Below are 27,369 nucleotides of genomic sequence, written 5' to 3'. Positions count from 1 at the left end.
TATCCCCGGGTGACTTTTTTTAAAAAAAAAAAAAAAAAACACCCATAAGTTTCTTTATACTTCCATGGTTTTCCTTCGCACTTCTCCTCCTGGAAAAAAGAAAGAAAGAAAGAAAAAAAAAAACACACACACACACCCCGAAACCCACCCCATCTTTGAGTTATTCATCTCCCTGCGTAAGGTTTGCGTGAGAAGCTAAGTGAGCCAGCGCACTTATTTTAACAGTGCGTTAAAATCCCATTACAGGCATAAGTGCACAATGAATCATTTAAAAAAATATATTCTTATGTTCTTTGTTCTGAATGTTGCATAATTATCATCATTTTCTTCAGTTTTATTTTGTGGAGTTTGGCCAGCATCCGAGAAAAGGGGAGAAACCAAAGTTTGGAATAGGGTTTGTCATCCCTTTTTGGATAGGATTAGGGGAAAAAACAACAAGCAAATAAATACCAACTTTATTTGTAAGTTGACTTTATTTGTAAGTCTAGCATGCAGTGAACACCCGCTGACCGTGGCTTTTGCGTAGAGAGGGCAGTCTCCCTTCGTTCTCTCCATTTGCCTGGAAAAGAATTCCCTGCTTCGAAGCCCATATGATGGTATTCAGCCATCGTACCTTATGTATATATAGATCGTTAATTTCAAGGTTAAATTATAATGTGGCTTGCTAATTATTTTTCCTGCTATAGATTTTAGTCGCAGTTAGTTTGGACCTGGGGAGGTGTGTTGTTGCTTTTGGTAGGGGGTAGCTTATTTTTGTGTTTAAAGAAACAAAGATACTTAGCGTGGGGGGGGGGGGGAGGGAGCAGGAATGAAACAAACTCTGCAGAGGGCTCTGAAAAATTCAGCTGCCTTATGCAGGGAGCACGGCAGTAGTGCCAGGGCCAGGAAAAAGAGCACACTCTGAAATATTTGTGCCGCTCGCCTTCACCGTGCTAATGATCCTAGCAGTTTCAGAATGGACTTCTTGTTTATCAACAGCCGCTGCCCAAATTAATAGTTTACAATGAGAAGGAAAAAAAAAAAAAATGCTTCAGCATTAGAAGCAAAGTCCGGGACTGATAGCTGAGTTACTGAGTAAGAAAAGCAAAAAAGAAAAAAAAAGTGTTGGGGGGGGGGTTGATGTTTTGTGGCTGCTTTGGTCTCCCAGAGTCTTATTTATAAAAAAACTGAAAGAAAACAGAGGCTTGGGGTAGAGAGGATACAGCCCCAACCCAGTGGTCTTATAGTTTCAAGTCACTGGAAGCATCTGTTTTTTTCTTTCCTCTGTCTTCTCCTAAACTCCAAAGGGTTGTTTCTTCTGAAGGTTTCCGGCGGGTCGAGGCGGATTGTATTAGCATTACGAGCTGTGTTTTTAAAGTCAGCGTTTGAGTCAGATGCACTGAGAGGAGACCTTCAGCCCGCTGACTGAATAATGCATTTCCTGTATGGCCTGGATTTATTTGGTGGTTATGGTTGGGCCCGTCTGGAGCAAACACATGCGCCATTGTACAGCCTCAGTGCATGTGGGCCGGGCCCGTCCCTTTGAGCCTCTGTTGCAGCATCTGTAAAATGGGCAGCAGTCTGATGGGACGATCCACAGTCCTTCCTGCTCCGGTGCTCCAGGATTCCACAGGAACTGGGCTGGGAAGGTTGGCAAGCATCTAGGGTGTGGACAGAGGCCACCTTTGTCTCAGGCCAGGTTGCAGACGTGACCTCTCCTTGGAACTCTTGACTCCTAAAGCGGGCCACCGAAGGAGCAGGAAGGGGGAGGTCCATAACCTTTATTGAGTACTTACTCTGGGCCAGGCCTGGTACTCTAAAGCTGCGATTGATTTAATAGTAACGACACTTGGAGGACAGAAGGCCTGATTATAAATTTATAGGTGGCAGAACTGAGGCTTGGAAAGGTTAAGTTATTTGTCCTAATAAGGAGCTACTTACTATTCCATTCACAGCGACGCCCTGCTGTGTAAGCAGTAGGTAGTCGAGCTTGGGATTTGAACCCAGCTCTGTCCGACAGCAAAGCCAGTATTTCCCCCCCAAAGCACGGTGCTCTCAAGGGCAGCCTATAAAATTCAAGCAGAGGCACGAAGTTGCTGTGGCTGTAGAGCGTGCCCTGACTTTGGTGGTGGTGGTAGCGGGGAAGGCAGCAGGAGGCCGCAGGCCGGTCCAGACAGCCATTCCCCGGAGTAGCACGTCGTGAGCCTCCGCTGACAGGACCAGGTATGACTTTTAGGGGAGATGCTCTACCTCCCTGAGGGCTCTCCCCACTGCCCTGCTGCAGCAATGAGGGAAGGACAGTGGTTCCCAGTGTGGGGTTCTCAAGCAAGCACTCTCCCACACTATGGAGGGGCCCCTGGCAGCGCTCCGTCTCAGAAGCAGTGGCCTGACCAACCTTAGGTCCTTCCCTCCCTACACTCTTACCAACCTTTTAGTCCCTATCTGAGTCTTCCACACAGTCCGGGAGGTTCATGGCCGTCTCCCGTCTGCTGCTCCTGAAGACATCTGCTTAAAGAGAAATTCTCATGATCCTCACCACACTTGGCGTGTAGAGTGCATGCCTCACTGGGCATGGCTGCTCGAGATCTATTAAATAATAATCTCCTATTAAATGCTTGGTGGGATGAAGAAAGGCTTGGGATGGAGAACAGGCCAGAGATCAGAGTGAACTGGGGTGGTTGTGGGCCATGATTTGTGCAAATGATGAATGAGCCAGATGACCCCCTTTGGGAGGAAAAGATACCCCTGCTGGTGTATATTTGTGGTCTTGCGTGGCAAGTGCATCCACGAGAACTAGTGTGTGGACGATGTTTTCAAGGAATCATGCTCTTCTGAAGGCGAAGTTGCAGGAGTCGTTATTGGCCAGGGCTCCTCTGCTTGGGACCCGGGGGCTGGGTCTGAAAGGAGAATAATTTGTATCAGGACGTTCCTGGTTGCATGTGGCCCGGCCTCTTCCCATTGGTGTCCTTTTGGCAACAAGATTGCTCTTTCAGATATTGTTGCTTTGTTTTTCAATAACAGGTTCGATGGAAAAATAAGGCTTTCGCAAGAAACCAGGGAGTATTATAAACCCGATTTAAAAATTACAGATCCCATTTGCTGTTTTAAGCTCTCCGGAGGGCTGCAGATTGGGTTTATTTTGGAACGCCGCTGGACTATATGAATCACTTCTCTGAGGCTTGGGTATTTAATTCCTAGTAGAAGTTTGTGTAAGAGTTGATGATGTATTTTGCCGACTTTCCACCCCTGTAAATAAATTACACGTGCCGGTGGAGGCTGCCAGGTTCCACTGTGTCAAATGAAGCTTAATTTTTATCCCCAAACCACTTAATACTTTTGTCCTAGCGAGGAGAGAGAACGTTACGGGGCTCTGCCTGGCAGCGGGCCGTTCCAAGACACAGACGGCTTTGCGTACCATGAACAGGCCTCGGTGGATTCACCCATCTTAACACGGTTTCCAGTGGTTAAGTAGCGTTAGCTGCTCTCACGTCCAACCCTCCGGGCAGATAATGATAATATAATTTTAAGTGTATCGTAAAAATGAAACTCAATCACTTCCACTCCCCAAACCTGTCTCACTCCCCTTCTCCCCGGAGAAATCGGCCGTAATAATTGTGTATTTAATCTCCAGGCTGCCTGTGCGTTTCATCTCATTTGAGTGCAAAGCCCAGGTAATAACGCTGGCATTTCCAGTGTGAAACAAAATAGGGTCTCTAATGTGGAGAACACTATTAAATATTTCATGCTTCAACCAAACACAATTCTTTTTTTCCCCCCTGTAATAAGTTTAAATATTAATTCTCTGGAATGTCAGACGCCTAAAGCTAGGCATTTAGCGATCTGCAGTTTCAAGTATCTCGAAGAAGGTTTATGAAACAGGATATTTCTCTGGGAGGGGATGAGTAGTGCTTTTCAGAGCTATCTGAATTCAAGGCCGCATCTTCTGATTTACTTTTTAAAGGGAAAAGGTCATAAAATAAGTTGCTTTATGTGTTGAAGGATTAAGTGGTTTAGGCTGGAATAACAGCAGAGACTTTACTGTTTCTCCCCCGTTACATTTTAACAATGCTTTTTGAGGGAGGGAGCGGGTCATTTTCCCGCCTGCTTGTCTCCTCCCCCAGCACCCCCGGCTCTCCCCGCTCAGCCAGATGGCTTTAATTCTAACCAAATCCCACGCCGAGGCCCAATGATTGATCAAACAGTCATTTGTACTTACGTAGCGCTCTTTGTGAGAATATCTCTGCATCGAACTTCTCGCCGGGCCAAGGCTCATCTTCGGGGCCTTCCGATGGTTGATTTCCAGCAGATCCACGGGCTTGGAGAGGTGGCGGTTGAGGGGTAGGTGGAGAGCAAATGTTCAAGATTTTGAATCCTAGGAGCTCCTTGCTTAAAACCTTTCCATTACTTCCAGTGCCTGACAGCAGGGGTATTCAAGTTTTCTAAATACAGGGACAAAAATATTTCCCCTGTCCATATGATAGCAGTTATCTTTTTAGTATTTTTTTTTCTTTTTAAGATGTTCTTGTTGAAACCAGTTTGACTCTGGATAGAGTGTCGGCCTGTGGACTGAAAGGTCCTGGGTTCGATTCCGGTCAAGGGCATGTACCTTGGTTGTGGGCTCATCCCCAGTAGGGGGTGTGCAGGAGGCAGCTGATGGATGTTTCTCTCTCATTGATGTTTCTAACTATCCCTCTCTCTTCCTCTCTGTAAGAAATCAAATATATATATATATATATATATATATATATATATATATATATTAAATTAAATTTATTGGGGTGATATTGGTTACGTTTTTAGTATCTGTTGATGGGGAAAATATCCAACGAGGTTACTAATTTTAAGAGCTCCTTGAAAAAGATTTGTATTGTTTTTCTAAATATATGTTTGTTTATTTCAGAGAGGAAGAGAAATATAGAAACATCAATGATGAGAATCATTGATCAGCTGCCTCTTGCATGCCCCCCACTGGGGATGGAGCCTGCCACAGGGGCATGTGCCCTTGACCGTAATCAAACCCAGGGCCCTTCAGTCCCACAGGGGAAAGCTCTATCTACTGAGCCAAGTCAGCCAGGGTAAGATTTGTATTTTATCAACTACTCTCACGTCTGTGAAGACATTGGTTTGTTCCATAGACTCTGTGCATACTTTAATGCTCTCCCCTGAACTACATCTCGACTTGTAGATTGGGCAGCAGTTGGCCAATGGGAAAAATCCCAGCCTTTTTATCTGGCAGTCAAGGCTTTCCCCTCAGTCCAGTTAATGCTTGGCTTGTTCTCAGGCAGCATGGGACATTTCCTTGTGCAGTCCCAGACCTGGAATTTTCTCTGCTTGTCCTTCTGTCCTTATCTTCTGTGAGCTGCTTTTTATCCATCTTTGTGTCTCCTAAAATCATTTTTAGAACAAGTTGGAAAATAAATAGTGAATATTCAAATATTTATCTTTGCAGCCTTGTGTCCAGTATCAGTTCTGGCACAAAGTACGCATGTGAGAAGTATATAGGGTGCTCATTGAGGCTGTGGCTGTGGAATCAGGCCACTAGGTTCAAATTCTGGCTCCGGGAACTGACATGGGGACCTTGGGCAAATTATTGAGCTCTCTAGGTCTCAGTATCCCTATCTATAAACTGGGGGTTTTAATAGTTGTGATCTCAAAGGACTGTTATGAGGATGAAATGAGTTAATACATGCATATATAAGTGCTTAAATACAGATATGGCACATGATAAAATGCTCAGTTAATATTGGGGTTATTATTGTTGTTATTGCTACCATGTAAACATTCAGTAAACAAAACCCTTAGAAGGGCCTTCCTTCCCTTCTTTTCTACCAGACTGACTTCTACTTCTTCTTTTTTTGTTAATCCTCACCCGAGGATATTTTTCCATTGATTTTTAGAGAGAGTGTAAGGGGAGGGGAGATGCAGAGAGAGAAACATTGATGTGAGAGAGATCAGTTGGTTACCTCCCACATGCACCCTGACCAGGGTTGGGGGTCGAGCCTGCAACCCAGGTACATGCCCTTGACTGGATCAAACCCTGGACTCTTCAGTCCGTGGGCTGATGCTCTATCCACTGAGCCAAACTTACTTATTCTTTAAGACCCAGCTCAAATGCCACCTCCTCCCAGAAGCCTTTCCTTTCTTCCTAGGCCAGGTTATGCTGGAGCTCCTTTATCCGTCCTTCCGCTATAGCACTGGTCACTCTCTGTGGTGATTTCTGTTTACTTACGTGTCCTTGAAGACAAGAGCGGAGTCTCTTTCTCCCTGCACTCCAGTACAAGGCCTGGATCAAAGTGGGTGTTCAGGAAGGTTGGGGACCTAATTCCTGCCCTCGAGGAACATGTAGCCTGCAAAGGAGGAGCCGAGTGTTTCGTTCTTTTTCTACAAGGTAGAACGCATGGTAAGTTCTCAGTATATATGTATATATGTGACTCCAGTAAGTGCACAGTGACTTCTCACATGTAGACAGTAGTCATATTCTCTTCCTAGCATCATCTTGGAGCTCTTCATAATGAGGTCTGATTATCCTTTGCAAGGTGATATTGGACAAGTCTTCTCACCTATTTGGGCTTCCTTTCCCTCTCCCTCCCCTTCCTTTCCCTTTTAACCCTTCCCTTTCCCCTCCCTCTTCCTTTCCCCTTCCCCTTTTGGGAAGAGTTGACTGCAGTGATCACAGACCCTTCTTGGTTGCAAACTTTCAGAGCTGCCAGGCCAGGCAAGGTGGAGGAGCTAGGGACCTGATGGCTGTCCTACTGTGACTGGCTCAGGACAGTACATACTCTCTACTGAGCACCTGCCCTCCCTTCTAGGCTAAGTCCCAGGCACTGTAAAATGTGTCTCCTCTTGAGGTTTGAAGAGCAGATATTGAAGGTAGCCACTCTGAAAGGAGTGAGGTGATACCTCATTATCATTTTAATTTGCATCTCTAAAATGATTGGTGACTTTGAGCAATTTTTCATATGTCTGTTGGCCATCTGTATGTCTACTTTGGAGAAGTGTCTATTTAGATCCTTTGCCCATTTTTAAATTGGAGTGTTTGTCTTCCTTTTGTTAAGTTGTATGAGTTCCTTATATATTTTGGATATTAACCCTTTATCAGATGTATTATTGGCAAATATGTGCTCTCATGTAGTGGGCTCTCTTTTCACTTTGTTGATGGTTTCTTTTGCTGTGCAGAAGCTTTTTATTTTATTTTATTCCCATTTGTTTATTTTCTTCTTAGTTTCTTTTTCCCTAGGAGATACATTGGTATACATATTTCTATGAGAGATGTCTGAGATTTTGTTGTCTATGGTTTCACTGCTTACATTTAGGTCTTTTATCCATTTTGATTTTATTCTTTTTTTTTTTTTTTTTTTTTTACAAGAGAACATTTATTCATACAATTACAGAGGTAGAAGAAATAATTTGTAGACGTGGACTGAGGAGATGAGTTATGGAGGCAAAGGAAGGACCCTAGGAGCTTAGGAGTGGGGAAGGCAATGGTAATTTGTGGTGAAAGGGGAAAGGGGGGGAAGGGAGGGGAGGGAAAAAGAAAGAGAAAAGGAAGGGGAAAGGGTAAGGGAAAGAGAAAGGGAAAGCTGCAGGCACACTCTCTCTGCTCCCAGGAAGAGCGCACTGGGTCCTCCATCCTAAGGGTTTTAGGGGGGGGGAGATTTTAAGGGAGGTTCCAGGGCACCATCTCAACTGAATATTCATCAGCTTTCCAGGTAAGTCCTTTCAGAGTAGGGATCTCCCTTGACTGGTCAGCACCAGGGTTCTTATCCAATGAAGCTGCTCTTGAGGTCAGCTGTGGTCTAGCCTGTCTGTTTTTGCTGCTTTGCTGGGCCAGGAGCTGAAATACAACTGAGGCCTACATGTTATCTCTAGGGAGGAAAGGTGGTGAGGGGGGATGGGGGGGGGAGAGGTGTCCAAATCACGTGACCATGGACTTGCTAGGGGAGGCAAGGCCACCCTGCGGGAGAGGTCCCACACTGCGATTGTTCTTTGCTAGGCACCTGGGGTTTTCCACCCCGGTGGCCTTCTGTTTCATTTTGATTTTATTCTTGTGTATAGTGTAAGTTGGTGGTCTTGTTCATTTTTTTGCATGTACCTGTTCCATTTTCCTAGCACCATTTATTGAAGAGCCTGTCAGAATGGTTATTATCAACAAATCAACAAATGACAAGTGTTGGCGAGGATGTGGAGAAAAGGGTACCCTAGTACATTGCTGGTGGGAATGCAGACTGGTGCAGCCACTGTGGAAAACAGTATAAAGTTTTCTAAAAAATTAAAAATTTGACCCAGTGATCCCATTTCTAAGAAACTTGAAACACCAATCAGAAAGGATATATGCACCCCTATGTTCATAGCAGTGCAATTTACAATAGCTAAGATTTGGAAACAACCCAAGTGCCCATCAGCAGATGAGTGATAAAAATATCTGTGGTACATTTACACAGTGGAATACTACACAGTGGTAACAAAGAAGGAACTCTTACCATTTACAACAGCATAGATGAACCTGGAGAGTAATATGCTAAGTGAAATAAGCCAGTCAGAGAAAGGTAAGTATCACACGATCTTACTCATATGTGGAATTTAAAAAAATATATATTTTATTTGATTTTTTTTTTTTAACAGAGAGGAAGGGAGAGGATAGAGAGTTAGAAACATCATGAGAGAGAAACATCGACCAGCTGCCTCCTGCACATCTACTGGGGATATGCCCGCAACCAATGTATCAATACATGCCCTTGATCGGAATTGAACTTGGGACCTTTCAGTTCGTAGACCGACACTATCCACTGAGCCAAACCGGTTTCGGCAACTCATATGTGGAATTTAATGAACAAAATAAACTGATGAACAAAATAGATTCAGAGACATAGAACCATGAACACAGACTGATAAATTTCAGAGGGAAAGTAGGGGTGGGGGGGAGGGTGAGAGATTAGCCATATATGCATAGTCCATGGACACAGACAATAGTGTGGCAAAGGCTTGGGAGGGGCAGGCGTGAGAAGGAAGATGTCAATGGGGAAAAAAACAATAACCCAAAGTGGACATCTGTAATACTTTCAACAATAAAGGCAAAAAAAAAAAAAAAAAAAGAGCAGCTATTGCCCAACCAGTGTGTCTCAGTGGTTGATCATCGACCTGTGAACTAGGAGGTCATGGATTCAGTTTCCAGTCAGGGCACATGCCTGGGTTGTAGGCTTGATCCTCAGGCAGCAGGCAGCCGATCAATGATTCTCTCTCATCACTGATGTTTCTATCTCTCCTCTCCTTTCCTTTCTGAAATCAATAAAAAAATATTTTTAAAAAGAGCAGAGATTGATGGTTATAACATACCTGATCCAGATTTCTCTAAGGTGAAGATGATCCTTGGATCACATATTGGGACTTAGGAGCCAGCTCTCAAAAGCCCTCCTGGTGGAGTTGGAGGTACACACCCTGGGTTTCATTCTAGGACAGCTTAGACTAGGGGTGTCGAACTCAATCAGAGAAGGGGCCAAAATCTAAAATCCAGCCTAAATTGCGGGCCGAATGGTTTACTGAACAGTCATAAACTGTCATTGTGATGGAAACGCAGCGGAGTGCAGTGATGACAGCGCAGTGCGAGCCACATTGCAAGGCCTGGCGGGACGGATTTGGCCCGCGGGCCTTGTGTTTGACACATGTGGCTTAGACAGAGGCCCAGAAGCACGGCATTGACCTCCCCGCTCCTCTCCAGGCACTGTTTGGTTTGAGCTTTGTCAACGGTAAAGCTGCATCTACATTATTATTCATTCCATCTCCCTTTTAACAGATGGGAAGACTAAGGCTCAGAGAGGCCATGTTACTTGGGTGAAGGTGGCCACATGGCTTTTGGAGTTAGAACTGGTTTCAGATCCCAACTATACCACTTGCTTGACTTTGGGCAAGTTTATTGAACTTGAGTCTCGTTTTCCCCACTGGAGGAAATTCATAAAATGGAGATAATTCCTATCTCATAGGGTTGATGTGGGGATTAAGATCAAAAGTCTGAAGAGCTCTAAGCTCTGGTGCTAGCACATAGTAGGCATGCAACAAAGCTGAACTGTTGTTATTGGTCTTACTGAGTGCAAAGCTGGGACTGGGTCTTTAGGTTTGACTTCATCTAATGCCATTTCTCCTCTACACTTAAGTATCTCTTACTCTGATTTGTTTCTTCTTTTTTTTTTTTTTGGGCGGGGGGGAGTGATGTATAATTAAAAGAAGTAGGACTTTGGGGACAGAGAGACTGAGGTTCTAATCCCAGTGCTGGAGGACACAGATCTGACTGGCTGGCATCTTTGCTTTGCTTAGTGCTCTGGGGAGGTTAGGAGCTGTCCCCTGCGAGGTGGGTGTGGGCTGCCTCTGCACAATCCCTGACAGGTTCTGGCTCTGGGGTCCGCAGGGCCCTCACTCAGCCTGTGGTGGCTCTGGTGTCCAGCAGGGGGTGCTGTTGGTGGTGCAGCTCAAACCCCCTCCTCTCCCTGTATTACTGGGTTAGGCCAGCTGAATTACCTTGATGGGACCTCCTAAATGTAGGATGCCGGTACTGTTCTGCTTCCCACGTCCCTATGCTGGCGGCCCTCTGCAGTGCTACAGTGGCTCCCATTGGTTGAAACTTGCACTGAGTAGATATCCCGTCAAACCATTTAGTTCTTCCTACACTTACTCCTTGTGGATCGGGGAGAATCATCACTCTCATTTTACAAAAGAGAAAAACTGAGACCTAGAGAGACTACATCGCTGCCCAAGACTCTAGAGCTGAAAGGTGGGAGCTGTGGGCCTGTCTGACCCTAAGACCCTGCCTGCCCTTACTCACCTCCTCTGTGGGCCTCTGCTGCCTTAGATCCAATCTTACCCATTCGTCATAGTCGAGAAGCTGCCTCCTCTGGCCAGAATTACCATTTTCCTCCTTCATCTTCTGACTGTTCTTTGTCCCTTTTCTCTCACTGAACAGTCAGGTATTGGAGATGCATGGCTCCGTGTTTCCTCCCGACGAGACTCTGAAGTAGGGTCTGTGGTGAACGAATCTCTGACTGGCAGAGCGAGAGGTTCAGAGAACAGAATGAGCAGAGGCCCCTCTCCAGTCACAGTGAACTTCCTGGGTCGTTCCCAAGCAGACTTTCAGGACAGCCACTTCTGAGCCTCAGTTTCCCATTTGTAAAGTGGTGCAAGTGATCCTGCTCAGTCAGTTGTCAGGAGAATACAGGATGGCGTGGGGGGAGATGGGAAGGGCTGCATCTGAATGTGGTGGTTGCTTGGTTCATTCACCGATACGTATTGAATGGCTGCTGTGTCCCAGATATTGGGTTGGGCCCTGGGACACGGTGGTGGGTTAACAGACAGAGCCCTCATCTGCACGGAGCTCACCATCTGCAAGGCAGGTGGATCCCGGGAGAGTGCTCACAGCCCGGCCGAGTCCTCGGTTCTTCTCTTGCAGCTTCACCACCTGATCACTGTCCTAAGCAGACGCCTGGACTCCAGCCAGTCCGAGGCTTGTGATGGTGGACGATCTCACTGAGCCTTGTAAAATGGAAATATTTGCTAGCTAGCTCTCCTTGCAAGCCTGTGAGAGATCCAGTGTGGTTGGGGTGGGAAAGGGCTGACCGCTGGGCCTCTGGGGGCAGTGAAAACGGGGGTGTGTAGAGTGGCCCTCTGCGGGACCTGGTGATGGGGCTGTGTGGGTTAGTCAGCCCTTTCCTTGCAACCTGGGAGTTAAAGTGGGAAAGCCTAAGCTTCCCTCTTAGAGGGGATTCCTCTCTCCTTGTCTCTGGCAATATAGGCCAGAGCTTTCCTTTTGCAGACTCCTTCGAGTCTCTCCCATTTCAGCCTCACACTCCTTCCTTTCCTCTCTTGCCAGACTATCATTCTCTCAATGGCTCTGGCTGCTTATGCAGGCAGAATACAGCAGAGCTATTTGCTAGGGATTCAGGAGACAAGTAAATTCTTACTGTGATACTGGCCCAGTGGAGTGGGAGTGGGGCTCTGGGCTGTTAGGGGCCCGCTTCCTCTGCCTTCTTCCCTTCTTCGTTTTTAGTATCCTATAGTGATTGTCTGTTGAGGACTGTAAGACACTGGAAAGTGTCTTTTTTAAATTGAGCATCCTCATATATAATAAAGAGCTAATATGCTAATTAGACCGGATGGTATAACAACCTTCAGGAACAACCTTCCGGAATGACCGGGGATGGGGGGTGGGGGTGGGGAATGGCTGCATGGGACTGAGGGGCCATGAGGTAGCTGGGGCTGTGAAGGCCTACCCTTGCACAAATTTTGTGCATCGGGTAGTCTTGTATAATCCTATACTACCTTGTGATGTAAGTGTTCTTATGAAAGAACTTATAGCTAGTAAAATTAAAATTAATTCACAGTACAATACATAAATTAATTAAAAATTCAGTCCCTCAGTCATACTAGCCACATTTCAAGTGGACGCATGTGGCCCAGTGGCTACCATACTGGACAGAGCAAATATAGAATATTTCCTCCATCACAGAAAGTTTGATTGCACGGCAATAGTCTAGAATATCATTCTTTAATTTATTAATTTGTTCAGTAAACATTTCCTGGAGCCCTATCATATACTCGGCTCTATGCATGCTAGTCCCTTGAGAAGTATAATAAGTATAACCCAGGCATGGCCTCTGCTTTAAGGAGCGTCTGTTTGAGAGACAGATGGCCGTACCAGCTTGGAGGTGAAGCCAGCATGCTGCCTCTTGTCAGGGACACAGACATGAGTCCTAGCGTCTGTTCTGCTCTCAGAGAGCCCACAGTCTAGCACTGATGGGAGAGATGACAGCAGGCTTCCTTGAGAGGTGACTTTTGAGTGGCTGGGACCTGGTGGGTGGGTTCTGCTGGTTCATGCAATGCATCTCTGCATCGACATCACACTCGGGGCTCCTGACAGTGCCCTGCACAGCTTCTTAGACAGGAATGGGCTCCCGACTTCCAACCAAGTCCTTGATCTCACTCCTGACCCTTCTTTGCAAGGTGGCCCATACTTTAAAGGTTGTCTAATTTAATAATCTTTTCCCCCCGTACTTATGTCACTGGTGCACACTTTTTGTAGAAAATTTTGAGAATTATAGAAACATATAAAGATGGAAATAGTATTTGCTCATATTTCACCCCCCCAGTAATGACCACCATTTACATTTTGGTATATTTCATTTCATTTATACTGTGTTAATATGTTTTTTATATTATTGAGATCTTTCTGAATATAAAGTCTTGTGTATTTATTTTTAAACTTAACATTCTAACATAATAAATCTTTCCATGTTATTAATATACTTTTAAAAATATATATTTAATTTATTTTTTACATAGAGGAAGGGAGAGGAATAGAGAGTTAGAAACATTGATGAGAGAGACATCGACCAGCTGCCTCCTGCACACCCCCTACTGGGGATGTACCCACAACCAAGGTACATGCCCTTGACGGGAATCGAACCTGGGACCCTTCAGTCCGCAGGCCGATGCTCTATCCACTGAGCCAAACCAGTTAGGGCTATTAATATATTTTGTAGTCATTCAAAAATATATCAAACAAGAGGCCCAGTGCACAAAATTCAGGGATCGAGCCTAAACTGGCAGTTGGACATCCTCCTCACAATCCGTGACCACTGGCTCCTAACCACTTGCCTGCCTGCCTGCCTGATTGCCCCAACCACCTTTGTCTGCCAGCCTGATGCCCCTAATTGCTCCCCCTGCTGGCCTGATCGCCCCCTAATTGCTCCCCCATGCCAGCCTGATAGCCCCTAACCACCTCAGTATCATCAGCCCCTGCCACCATGGCTTTGTCTGGAAAGATGTCTGGAAGATGTCCAGTCTAATTAGTACATATTACCCTTTTATTAGTATAGATTTTGTAAAATTTGTTAAATTATTTTGAATAGGCTATATATTAAAATGGTACAAAATTGAGCACATGCAAAAGGCCTTCCTCTTCTCTTTTCCCCCTATCCCAGTTCTCATTGCTGGAGGCAACTAGTAATGCTCATGTTTTTGTCTGGCCTCTCAGCGATTGTTTATGCTCACACACATATGTATACATATTACTTGTTTGTGCATACGGCTTAGGATTTTTCAGCCTTTCTTCTAGTATAGATAATGCTGCAGTGACTATTGTTATGCAGTAATCTTTATTTGCATCTCTGATTATTTTCTTAGGATAGATTCCCAGAAATGAAAATTACTGGGTTAAAGGGTAGTAACATTTGACACATTACCAAATAGCTCTTTAGAAGATTGCACAAATTTTCACAAATGCAGGCAGTCTTAGAGAATTTACTAGTACTTTCCTGCATCTTCACCAGTGTTTCCAAAATAATTGCCTAATTCGAAGGTGGAAATGACATCTGGTTATATTTCATTTCACATTTATTTGATTGTTAGGGTAGTTGGATGTATATTGTGTGTTGATTTACAGTTCATAGCTCCTCTTTTGCAAGTTGGTGTTTATGTTGGGATCTGAATATTTATTTATAAAATTAAACATTTACACCTTTTAAAGTGCTCAATTAAGAATATTAACGCTCTATTCATTATAGTTGTTGCTGATATATATATTTTTAAAATATATTTTTATTAAATTTTTTACAGAGAGGGAGAGAGTGACCAGAGACACTGGGATGGGGCAGGGGTTGTGTCCCAAAGGACCTGCCTGGCAGTGGTTTTCTGAGGAACCCTCCATGCCCAAGAGGGCTTCCTGCCAGGCAGAGATGAAAGAGCCTGAAGGTGTACCCTGGCATGCAGTGAGGTGGGGGGACCCTGCCAACGGAGGAAGCTCTCCTGGGATCTCGCACTAGTGGGCACTGCAGTAGGTACATGCACTGCAACCAAGGTACATGCCCTTGACCTGAATTGAACCTAGGTCTGTAGGCTGATGCTCTATTCACTGAGCCAAACTGGTTAAGGCCTGTCGCTGATATTTTTATGAATCTACTGTTTTAAAAAGTTCTTTTAAGATGATTTTGAAACAAAAACTAAATTTTTTTTATAGTTATATTTCCAAAAATTTTCTTTGTCCTTTCCTTTATTGCTTTTCTTTTTGTCTTTTGCCAAGTCTTGTTTTTTGCTATTATTACTATTTTGGGGAACTTGTTTATTAACATTCTAAAAATAAATTTTTATTTTTAGCAAAATACTGTTAACCATAGTTATAAAATCACCTAATATTATAAGACTTTAAAGAGTGTCCATCAGTCCTTTTCTTCATTGTCATACTGAGAGCCAGCAAACTTCAACCAGAACTGCTGGCATGCCCACCTCCAGGGGCACAACTTACGCCCCATCATGGACCTGTGTAACGTGATGGCTCTGCCTTCAAATCATTTAGTGTTTCTTTCTGTCTGTCTCAGTTGCAAAAATAAAAAAATAATAGCCAAACATAGTGCTTATCATGGTCCAATTATGCTCTAAGCCCATTATAAAGGTAATTCCCTTGATTCTCTCAACAACCCTATGAAGGAGTTACTGTTATTCCCAGTTTGCAATGGAGAAACAGACCCAGAGGAGGAAAGTGACTTGTCCAAGGCTACACAGCTGGTGAGTGGTAAAGCCTTAACCACTGTGCTGCACGGCTTCTGAGTAAGACGGATGCTGCTGTTCCTGGATCAGCTGTACTCACTGCTTCCTGGCTTCTTGTTAGAATAGATGAGGATTAAGTTCTCTGACACCCCACCTGCACCCCACTTCTAATTGTACTCGCACTGCCCTCCCTGCCTTCCTGGCTGTAGCACAGTTCTTTGGTTGGGCTAGTGCATAGGCTACACTGTGCAACAGGATGCCACTGTGGGTATTTGCTCTCTTGGTTCTGGGTGAGTCCCAAGACAATAGGTATGGACAGTGTGGGTTGGATCCTACCTTCTAAAGTGAGACTTTAGGGGCCTAAACTAACTCTGGTTTTGAGATCCTAACCTGGCATACACTTTGAGGGTGTAAAAGGGTTGAGGTGGGAGAGACCAAAAGAGAACTTCCTTGGAGAGAGCTTTAAGAAAGCTGCCCCCCTACTGCCTTCTCCTCACTCACGGGAGAGTGGCTCTATGAGGCCCAATGCAGAGAGCTGGGCACAGCCCCGGTGCTGCAGGACTTACTATCCAGGTCTGAAGGAGTCAAAGGCGAAAGCTGTGGCCAGAGCCCTGGCCCATGGAGAGTGAGGAGAGGCACTGGGATGGGGCAGGGATTGCGTCCCAAAGGACCTGCCTGGCAGCAGTTTTCTGAGTAACCCTCCATGCCCAAGAGGGCTTCCTGCCAGGCAGAGATGAAAGAGCCTGAAGGTGTACCCTGGCATGCAGTGAGGTGGGGGGACCCTGCCAACGGAGGAAGCTCTCCTGGGATCCCGCACTAGTGGGCACTGCAGAAGACAGGGTAAGGGGAACTGAGACATTGCCCTTCCACCCTACCCAGGGTCCCCAGCCTGAGGCGGGCAGGAGCTGGGGGAGGGGAGGAGCTTGACTGTAAATGACGTTGGGAGATTATTAATCGGGGTGGGGCATCTTAATGATTAAACGGAGGCCATTCTCGGGGACTAAAACTGTCTGAAAGAGGTTTTATGATCTAAGAGTGAGCCAGTGAGTTAGAAGAACTGCCATAGATTTCAAGGGGAGCAGGTCTGCAGATTGGGTTTTAAAAGAGACAGCGGGGTGGAGTGGGGCTGGAGTAATGATAAATTGTTTCTGTAGCCCCCTCTGGGGTCTGCTGTCTCAGCAAGGTGATTATGTTTGGAACAGGGTGTTGAATCAAGTCACGCACTATTGCACCTTTTCCTTGGGAGAACAACCTGTTGTTTTTCCTGGGGTTAAATGCCACTTCTTTTAAAATTTGCATAGTTTTATAGTTATGTGTCTATTACCATCTTCCCTCCCCTGAATATTCCATCAGTTTTGTCAGATGCCTTCTTCATAGTTTTCTAAAGGGTGAAATGCACCAGGTTGTCTTGTTCTATGCCTCCTGCCTACCAAGCCAGGAGGAGACATTCCCAAAGCAGAGCCAACTTGCAGGGATGTTTCTCTGACGCTGTCCTGTGTAGGATACCCTGTTTCCTGACTCACACATGGAAATTTAAGCGGAAAGGAGGTTTTATTACAAGGATGCTGCATGGCTCTCAGAATTTTCTACGAATAGATCCAGGCTTGGAATCTACATAGCCTAGAACCTTACCTCCAATCCTGCCACAGCGAAACACACAGCGAAAGTGGATGCCCGGCATTGGCAGCAGAATCACCACCCCTGGCCTCTGGCTGTTACCGACTCTCCTTTTACCTGGACAAGTGGATTTGAGCCATTTTCTTAGAGTTGGGATGGATGCTTCTAGTGGGCAATGCCAAAGCATCTAGGGAGGCTGGAAAGCATATATTTTCTTTATTCAACAACTTTTTTTTTTTAGGATTAAAAAATATTTATCGATAATGTCTCTTTTAAAAATGTTTGGTAACCCCAACTAATCATCCAAAATGCAAACTGTAAACACAACAACAGCATAAGAGTAACAACTGAGTGTGAATAAGCGACTATGAACAGGTGACAGATGGGGCAAGGATGCAGGAGGGAGCAACAAAGGACAACAGGTGCACAAGTGTGCTACAGACAGTGACAATCTGAGCGAATAAGTAATCACATTTGGACCACAGTAATTTCAATGTGACCAGTTAGGAAACCACTGGGCCAAATACTCAACAGCAGGGGGAATGGAGGAGCCTTCTTTGTGAGCATGGGGAACGAGGAAGCACAGAAGCTGTATAGTCATCTCACAATGTATGGCTACCATTTATAAAATGCAAAATTTTCTTTCTGGTCCCTGGATACAACATATATTTTTCTCTATGCTTTCCTTGACCCTGGAGGACTGCAGTTGCTGTTCCAAAATCACCAAATAAACCCCTTAATAAAATAAAGAAACGGTAGTAAGCAGTAACACTGGGTTTGCTGGAACACCCCTTTCCCCCTACTTGCCTATGATTTTCTTCTGGGAACGTCCAACAGGAATGGCTAAGTTTTATCAATCCACTTGATAAAGCCAGCACAATCTTCAGTCCCCGTCACAGAACTAGAGTGGATGGGTATGTGTATGTACATGTGGCTCTGGGAATCTGGAGGCTGCCTCATGTGGTAACCCTTGCCCAAACACTGGGTCGCTTCCACTGGAGACTCCGCGGTAACTCTAGAAGTGTCATTAAATACTCAGTTTGCCACCGCTGCCACCTCCACTGTCATAGGATGATGCAGCATCTGCAGAACCGCTGTCTGCTGCCCCCCACTGATGGGGGTGGAGTGACAGGTGCGAAGTAGGCGTGGACTTTAATATTAGGTAAATGGGTCCTGAGTCTCTTGATTCCAGCCCGTGAGATTTGCTGGCAGTCATAGAGTTCTATCCGCTCAAGGCTGTGACAGCTCTTCAAGTGCTCCAGGGATGCGTCTGTGATTAGTGGGCAGTTGTCCAGTTCAATCACCTCCAGCTGGTCATGAGCACAGGCCCCATTCCCCAGATGACGAATTCCATCGTCTGTGATCAGCTCACAGTGAGACAGACTCAGTACTTGAAGTCGAGGACAGTGTATAGAAAGTTGGATTAAGGTGCTATCTGTTATTTGAACACACTCTTTCAGGTCCATCTTTTCAAGCTCATGGCAATTCCTGGCCAGAGTGGTAAAGCCTACATCTGTTAATTGAGAACACCTTGCCACTTCTAATATTCTAAGTCGTGGGCAGTTCTGACCAAGAGCATTCAGGATGGCATCTGTGATGTTGGAGCAGCCGGAGGCACAGAGGGACTGTAACTTATGGCACCCTCTGCATATAGTAATGAGACCTTCATCTGTGATTTGCAAGCAGGTCTGCAAGTTCAAAGTCACCAGTTCAGGACAGTGTGCACCTATGTACTTGAGAGCTTCATCTTCTAGCTGTGTGCAGCCTTTTAAGAATAAGGCTTTCAGACCCCCACAGCCTCTCACTAGTGCTTGGATGCCATCCTTGGTTACTTGGTCACACCAGGAAATGTTCAATTGCTCCAACAGTGGACATCCCTCACTCAGAGCTTTTAGAGACATGTTTGTTATTGATGTACAGGAAGCCAAGTCAAGATGCCTGAGTTTGGAACAGAACTTGCTAAGGCTAGTACAGTACATGTAGCGTCTGTAGTCTTTGTACACCCATTTAAATTTAGTACTTCAATGTTCCTACAGTTTTGTGCAAAGGTCCTTAATGCATTGTCTCCTACTCCAAGACACCCACGAAGACTTAACTTTCGTAAAAACCCCCACATCTTTTTGAAATATTCTCCACTACCCGGCCCTCAAAATCCCTCTGGAAATTCACTGCCAGTTACTGCCATCTAGAGCCAGAACATTCCAGGCCCTGGAGACCTGAGCACAGCGACATAAGGTAACAACATCCAGAAAAGAAAATATCCGTAATAGGAGTTCTTTGGGAAGCTTTTTATTGATTACAGCTTCATCACTATTTGAGAACATTGTCGCCTTGAACCCAAAGTGCAGCAGGCGGTCCCTGCTCGGAGCCATTTTCCTCTTTCGGGTTGTCGCTAGATTGGGACGGTGCTGTTGTTGCTGCCGCTGCCGCCGCCGCCGCCCCCGTGGATTGCATTACCCGGCGTTGCAGGGGAGCCCGGAGGGCCGCTGCGGGGCGTGGGTCTCCCTGTGCATGAGTCAGAAGGGCAGGGGGGTAATTGTGCTGCCCACTGCTCCAGGGGTATGCAGCGCGGCCGCACCTCGCACCTTGGGGTCTTTCAACAACTTTTTATTTCCTTTCTATCGAATGTATTGGGGTGACATGGGTTAATAAAATTATATAGGTTTCAGGTGTACAATTCTGTAATATACCCTCTGTATGTTGTATATGTGTTCATCATCTCTAAAGTCTCCTTCCATCACCATTTATAGTCACCAACTTTTTATTGAGCACCTGCTATGAGCTAGGCATTTTTCTAGAGGCTGGGAAAATGAGAAACCAGGCAAAAACTTTGCGCTAACCAGTTTGGCTCAGTGGATAGAGTGTCGGCCTGTGGACTGGAGGGTCCCAGGTTCGATTCTGGTCAAGGACATGTACCTTGGTTGCGGCACATCCCCAGCAAGGGGTGTGCAGGAGGCAGCTGATTAATGTTCTCTCATCAATGTTTCTAACTCTCTATCCCTCTCTCTTCCTCCCTGTAAAAAAAAAAAAATCAATAAAATATATTTTTAAAAAAACACCCTCAAAACTTCTGCACTCATGAAGCTTAGGTTCTAGAGGGGGAAGACATCGTTTCCAAACAAATAAGTTAGTTTATAAGCGATGGTACATACTATAGAGAAAAAGCAGGAGTGTTGTTTTACAATGTGGTCATGATAGGGTGATAAGGAGCAAAGGCAAAAATGTGAGGGAGCTGACATTTTCAATTTCTGTATGTACTTTCAACTGTGTGTGTGTGTGTTTGTGTGTGTGTGTGTGTGTGTGTGTTGGAGTGGAGTGGGGTTGCCTTAATTAATAGGCAAGTACATTTTTCTAGTAGAAGAAAGGTGTCCGAGTGCTGGGCACTCAGAAAGGAAGGCTGTGCTTCCTTTTGCTTGGTTTAACCCTGTAATTTGCTGGAGCACATCTTCCAATGACGTTGTAAGCAAGTTAAGCAGGGATATTTGTCTGAAAAGCACCTAATTCCTGATTAGTAGTTTGGCAGAGAATTTGAGTAATAAGAACTAATCTTTATTACTGTGTGCCAGGCACAGTTCTAAGTGCTTTGCACGGATTTATTCCTCCTCACAACAATGCATTGCAGTAGATGGTAGAGACTATTACTACTTCATGCATTTTGCAGATGAGGAAACTGAGACCCAGTGAGGTTAAATAACAGCCATGGCCACACAGCTAGTATTGGCAGGGCAGGATTTGAACTCAAGCTGTCCAGCTTCAGAGCTGATCTTCTTGATAATTTTGAGGATAGTGTCCCAGTGTCTCTGAGCTTCCCTTATGGGTGTTGAGAAGGCCAATGCTGTGCTGATTCCTGATACTTTTCATAGATTCTGGGTGCCCCTCCCTCTACTTTCTAGACTCTCTCCATCTCTGGTGTTCAGGAGATTCCCAGTGATGGACCTTAATATGGATTTTTCTCCCCATTAATTGGACTGGCTGCTTGGTGGCCCCTTTGTTTCTGGAGATTTGTGACCTTCAGTTCTAGACATTTTTGTGTATTAGTTCTTGGAATTCTCCCCCATACAGTTTCTCTATTGTCTTTATCTGGAAGCCACTAGTTGCATATTTTGCTTTATATATTGCTCTTGTAATTTTCTTTTTAAATTTTTATTGATTTCAGAGAGGAAGTAAGAGGAAGTGAGAACTAGAAACATCAATAATGAGAGGGAATTATTATTATTTTTATAACATGTATTTTTAATTAAATTATTATTTTTGTACATATATGAATGCCCCCCCCCCCCTCCCGTACATACCCTCGAGAGGGAATTATTGATTGGCTGCCTCCTGCACATTGGACCGAGCCTACGACCCAGGCATGTGCCCTTGACCAGAATCGAACCTGGGACCCTTCGTTCCGTAGGCTGACATTCTATCCTCTGAGTCAAATGGGCTAGGGCTTGTAATTTTTTTATTGCCTTTGTCTTTTGATCTGTTTTCTGAGATCTTCCTTGACTTTATCTCCCACTTTACTTTTTTAGTTTGTAAGAGCACATTTTTGGTCTCTATGGCTCCTTTTCATGCATTCTATCTCTGTATGGATTAGAAACCTTATCACACCTCTTCCAAGGAGATTTTAGGAGTTGAAGCCATCTTTCATCCTATTTCCTGTTTTTCTGTTTCCCATCACTGATTATTTGGTCTTTTTTTTTTTTTTTCCCCCCCCAGGTTGAGTGTATTCCTCACATGCTGGTGACCGTGATATGACTTTACAAACACATCTATAAACTCTACTGCTTTTTAAAAAAATATATTTTTATTGATTTCAGAGAAGAAGAGAGAGGGAGAGAGAGATATAAACATCAATGATGAGAGAGAATCATTGATTGGCTGCCTCTTTCAAGCCTCCTACTGAGGGTCAAACCCACATCCCGGACACGTGTCCTTGACCGGAAGCAAACCTGGGACCCTTGAGTGGACACTTTTTCCACTGAGCCAAACTGGCTAGAGCTTTACTGCTTTTTGCTGCCCATTGCCCCTCATATCCTGGCTGCCGTCCTTACCCAGCTTAGAGTCCATCATTATGATCACTCCTTTCCAAACAGCCGCTCCTCTTGTTGTCAGGCCCAAGCCTGATTGAGACCGTGTGTCCGTGCCTGCCCATTGTTGCAGGGTGCTGGAAGGACTGCAGCTGTGTGACCAGCAGTGGTCAACTGAGAGCTTCTGGGGCCTCCACTCCACACTGCTGCTTCGTCAAAGGGGAAACCATCCTTGTTAACCTTTCCCCTTCCCCTTCCCCTTGTTTCAGACTTTACCTCTGCAGTTACCTTTTCTGCAGTGTGAATCTCACCCTCGACTGGGGACATTCCCATCAGCATTCACATATGCTCCAGAACCTACACAGCAGCATCTTTTCCTGACCCTCCCTTCCTCCCTCCTGGTATTCCTCCATTTCTCTGCTTCTGCGGAGGGTTGCACTTCTTCAAGGAGTTGCCTCGGTTGGCAGTCTTTTCCCCTCTTTTTCAGTCTTGCTCTCCCCTGCCCATAGACAGCCCTTGTCCGGTTTCCCCGGGCCTCTGTGTGGCCAGACCTCGCCATCTTCATTTCAGTGCCCTCACAGCAGCATTCTGCAGTGCCTGCTCCTGGTTCTCTGGGGCTGCTCTCTGCAGTGGTCCCTTCTCCCTGCTCTGGCTGCCTCTTCCCGTGCAGCGCCCACCTTCCAGTGTCATGGGGCCTCCACCAGCATCACCCGGTGTGTGCCTCCCGGCTCCTCTCTCCTGGTAGCTATGGCAGTTGCCTCATTGGTCTCCCTGCTGCCATCCTCATCTCTCTGTCATCCCTTATGTCCCCAGCAGCCGGTGTCAGTATGATTTAAAATGTAAACCATACCACAGCACTTCTCTGCTTCAAGCCCCCCATCATTTTCCTGTCCTATCCTGAGGCTGCTGTGATGTTGGTCCTCATCCTCTGTACCCCTGTCCGCTTCCCTCACTGTGCCTCGGCCATCCTGACTTTCCTGTCCTGTGGGCATGGTAAGCTTGTCTGCTTGGTAGGGTCTTTGTATGGCTTGCTGGGCTTCTCCAGCTCACCTTTGCATGGCGGATCCAGTGTCTGCTTAACTGTCACCCTCAGAGAGGCATTCCCTGCCCACCCAGTTCATTTGTGTTGCATTTCCATTTGAGCACTTGTCATTACTTAGTAATTTTTTGATCACGGGTCTCGCCAGGGCCTAGAGCAGTGCTTGCAAAGAGTAGGCCACTGAACTCAGGTGGGTGGAGTGCCCTCCCACCGCTCCTGTCCTTGTCAGCAGCGGTCACACTGTTGTCCATCTCCCCAGGGAGCCTTCGTCCATCTCTGTGCCTGTAGAGGCTTGGCTACTGCTTATAGGAACATAATGCATTTCCTGTTACTCTTGTGTGGGCTTTACCATGGATGCTGCCTGCAGCTAGTGTAGTTGAAAAGGTGGGGGTGAGCATGGAGGACCTGATTTTCTAAACTGTCTTGAGCATTGGGCTACCACCTAAAAGCTCTCAGTTTTCTCTTCTGTAAAATGGGGTGAGAGTCTATACTCCAGTGCCTGTGAGGTTTAGGGGAGATACAGGCTAGGAAAGGACTGAAACTTCTCCCATAACTAATAAAGAGGATGTTTTGTAACTCATTCTGCAGTTTAAATACAGTGACCATTGCCCTAATTCAGTGGTCAGCAAACTGTGGCTCGCAAGCTGCGATTTGCAGCTTTGTTGACTAATGAGTTTGCCGACCACTGCCCTAACCTGTTTGGCTCATTGGATAGAGCATTGGCCTGCAGACTGAAGGATTTCAGGTTTGATTCCGGTCAAGGGCATGTGCCTTGGTTGTGGGCACACCCCCAATAGGAGGTGTGCAGGGGGCAGCTGATCGATGTTTCTCTCTCATCGATGTTTCTAGCTCTCTATCCTTCTCCCTTCCTCTCTGTAAAAAAAAAAAAAAAAAAAGTCATTAAAATATATTTTAAAAAATAAGTAAATCCAGTGACCTTTTATGAAGCACCTACTGAGTGCTTGAACAAGGTGTTGCTCTCATGCTTATGTAACTCATTTAATCTTTGAACACTCTCATGAAGCTCCAGGTGGTTTTTGCACCTGAAGGAGCTGAGACTTGGAGGAGATGGATGACTTGCTGGTAACCCATCTGGCGCTTGTGATGCCTGTGCTTCGGCTCAGCTCTGTCTCCTGCATGTTTTGGACTTGGTCTTTAGACACTGTCTCTGTCTCCCCTTCCCTCCCTCCGCCCCTACCATCCAAAGTGATGTTTCCAGTTTCTTTCATATTGTTTTTTTATTTAATAATTTTTAAAAATTGACTTATGAGAGAGATGGAGAGAGAAGAAGCAGAGAGGTGGTGGGGGGAGGGGGAAAAGAAAAACATTGATGTGGGTATGTGCCTTGACTGGGAATTGAACCCACCACCTTTTGGTATGTGGGGATGATGCCCAAACAACTGAGCCACACTGGTCAGGGCTCTTATATGTCTTCATTTAGTAACTTTATAGGTGAGGAGAGGGTTGGGGAAGGTAGAGGGAAGTGGAGAAAAGGGATTAGGACTTGCCTTGTCTAGCCACATCCCCCCAAACCAGGGATGGAGGTGACAGGCATGGCAAGAAGAGGCCATCGCCCTCAGGGGACCAGAGTGACATTTTGTGGTGAAATTGTCATCCACCTGTGATGATTGCCTTTCAGGATGAGTTAGCTACTATCTTGGGGCCATTGCTTCTCCCTTTTCCTTCTCCCCACTTCTCTTCCTTCCTTCTCCCTCGTCCTCTGGCTTGTGCTCTCTTTGTTAGTTGTGTGTTTTTTTCAGTCCTTTCCTACCCTGTGTCTCTCTCTACCTCATGCTCTGGCTTGTGCTCTCTCTCTACCTGTCACTTCTGTCTGTCTCTCTCCTTTGGTGTCTCTCTTCAGACTCTCTCTATTGCTCACTTTCTCTTTTATTTTCCCTGGAGCTTTCCATGACTTTCTATGTAGGTTTCTTTCTGCCTAATTTTTTCTCTCTGTGTTTTTTTTCTTCCTTCTCTCTTTCTGCCCTTTGGGTCCATATTGCCATTTAGGCCCCACCACCTGCTATTTCTGACAAGGGCCACTTATGTGGCAGCCCGTGGTCCTGGTGGCTCTTCCCTGCACCTGGACTGCCTAGAAGCAAAGCCTGATAGAACCAGGTGAAACTTCATGTGGTCCAGTCCTGGGGGCAAGGGAAAGGCCGGCTTCTGTGGGCCATCCTGGCTGCCGGCCCCTGGGACAGATCTGACCTCACCGTTAAGGGATGCTCACTGACCTTCCCTCTGCACAAGTTCTGTGCTGGGCACTGGGACACCGCCACACCCTCAGGGCTCTTGGTAGGAACAGGGACTCGGAAACTGCTTGTTGTGAGCAGTGCTGGGCTGGTGATGGCCACTACACACACTGGAGACCTGCTGCCGGTGCCGCTTCTCAGAAGAGGCTTTGAAGGACAGGGAGGCCCTTTATCAGGTGAACAGGAAGAAGGCATTCTAGGCCCTCGGTATTCAAAGTGTGGCTTGTGACAAAAATCATACACCTATGGATGAGGACAGCGGGGGTGGGGGGTGGGGGGGGTAAGGGCAGAGGGTGGGTGGGGACCAGGTGGAGGGGAGCTATGGGGGGGGGGAAGGAGAAACAATTATAATAATCTGAACAATAAAGATTTATTAAATTAAAAAACAAAAACAACAACATCAACAAAAAACAAAGTGTGGCTTGCAGACCAGCAGCATAAGCATCTCCTGAGGGGGAGGAGTGTCAGACATACAGACTCTCAGCCCCACCGAGTTTGACTGTATCAGAATCTGCTTTTTAACAAGATTCCCAGGTGATGCTTGTGCACACCAAAGCTGGAGAGGCACTGGTCTAGGCAAAGACTGATTGGGCCATGGGGAGGAATTTGGTGTTGCAGGAGCAGTGATGTGGCTGACAGTGGCTGGAATGAGGCTAGAAAGATTGAACTCAAACTGTGCTGGACCGAGAATGATCCGCTAAGGATGAGAACGGACCTGGGGCCCTGCCTGCCACTTCCCAGGGCATGCCTGACTCTCAGACCCACGAGTCACCTTGTCAGCAAAGACCTTTGGGATCATCAGGCCTTGTCTTCTCATGAGCTGGATGAAGAAAACCAGAGACGCATCAGATCCCACAGTGAATAAAGGGAGGGATGGGACTGAGGACCATGGCTCTCTGACTCCACAGATGGTACTCTTCTGGCAATGTGTTTGCTCATGATAAGAATGACAGCTACTTATTAAGGTTGCACTGTGGGCCATGCATGGAACCAATCGCTTCCCATTGGGCTGATGAAATAGGTTGTTTCCCTACTGTGATGTGCATTTACCAGACAGGAAACTAAGGCTGAGAGGTAAAGTCACTTGCCTAAGGACAAGTGACTTGAGGACAGAGCTGGGCTCAGAATGTACATTTGGCTGATTCCAGGGCTGCTGTGCTCTGCCCACCTGGGGACAGGCAGAGAAATGCTAGCTTTATCCTCCAGGTGATGGGAAGCCATGGGAGGCTTTTGAGCAGGGGAAGGCCCTGGACCGACGAGGTGTTTGGAAGATTACTCTGGTGCCGTGATCACGAAACTCTTTGAATGGTTTTGGGTTAGCAGAATCTTTCTTCTTAGCCTTCTCACCTGTGGGTTTCCATGGCAGTGCTGGTAGAGGGTTTTGGTCTATTCTGAGCCTGGCTGTTATAGGTCATACTGTGATGGCAGACCTGCTGGTGGGTGGCTTGGCCTTGGTCCCACAAGAATTTTCCTGCTGGTCTATAATAGGGTGCGGTTAGCTTCGGTCCTGAGGTGGGAGGTAGCGGGTGTGTAGTCAGAGAAACATGGCTTAAAGAAGGCATAAGGGGTGGCAGTTGTGTTAGGGGAGGAGACTGACCGGCCCCCTCCAGCTCAGCCACCATGGCCGACTCCGTCCCACATGTGATTCTGATTAGGGAGCCTGTGTCAAAGTTACCTAAACACCACTCTAATTACTCTGTTTAGGAACATTCACATGCGTAGGAGGGTGCTTGGCACTGGCTTCCCACATGTGCTGGGGGTCTGCGGGGAGGCACCACATTTGCATGAGCGTGACCAGCACTGTGTTGGAGCTCCCACAGCCTCCCCCTGGGATGGGGATCCTGCAGGATGAGTTCAGGGAGTTCATCCTAGGGGGTATAGGCACAGGGCAGGTATAGGCACGGGCTGGTAGAGGAGAGCTTTTTTAGAACCCCCACCCTGTGAA

At 46.1% G+C, this 27,369-nt stretch overlaps 2 protein-coding genes and 1 long non-coding RNA gene across 3 annotated transcripts in view; 1 reads left to right on the top strand and 2 right to left on the bottom strand.

Moving 5' to 3' along the window:
* The window catches only part of GLIS1 (GLIS family zinc finger 1), a 220,128-nt gene that overhangs the window by 5,855 nt on the left and 186,904 nt on the right, over positions 1 to 27,369 (top strand). The window lies entirely within an intron of this gene.
* LOC123652719 lies at positions 455 to 20,608 on the bottom strand. The gene is made up of 2 exons (XR_006742191.1): positions 20,387 to 20,608; positions 455 to 613 (listed from the first exon to the last, which is right to left on the bottom strand). It is a non-coding gene; the product is annotated as an uncharacterized LOC123652719 (long non-coding RNA).
* LOC118723989 (F-box/LRR-repeat protein 20) lies at positions 18,063 to 19,244 on the bottom strand. Its single transcript, XM_036446839.2, has one exon. The coding sequence runs from the start codon at positions 19,098 to 19,100 to the stop codon at positions 18,186 to 18,188; it is 915 nt and encodes a 304-aa protein (XP_036302732.1). The 5' UTR covers positions 19,101 to 19,244; the 3' UTR covers positions 18,063 to 18,185.

This window comes from Pipistrellus kuhlii, unplaced genomic scaffold (genome assembly GCF_014108245.1).
Source record: "Pipistrellus kuhlii isolate mPipKuh1 unplaced genomic scaffold, mPipKuh1.p scaffold_m20_p_2, whole genome shotgun sequence".
In the NCBI taxonomy this organism is placed as follows: Eukaryota; Metazoa; Chordata; class Mammalia; order Chiroptera; family Vespertilionidae; genus Pipistrellus; species Pipistrellus kuhlii.
This window is presented reverse-complemented; position numbering and strand designations above follow the sequence as displayed.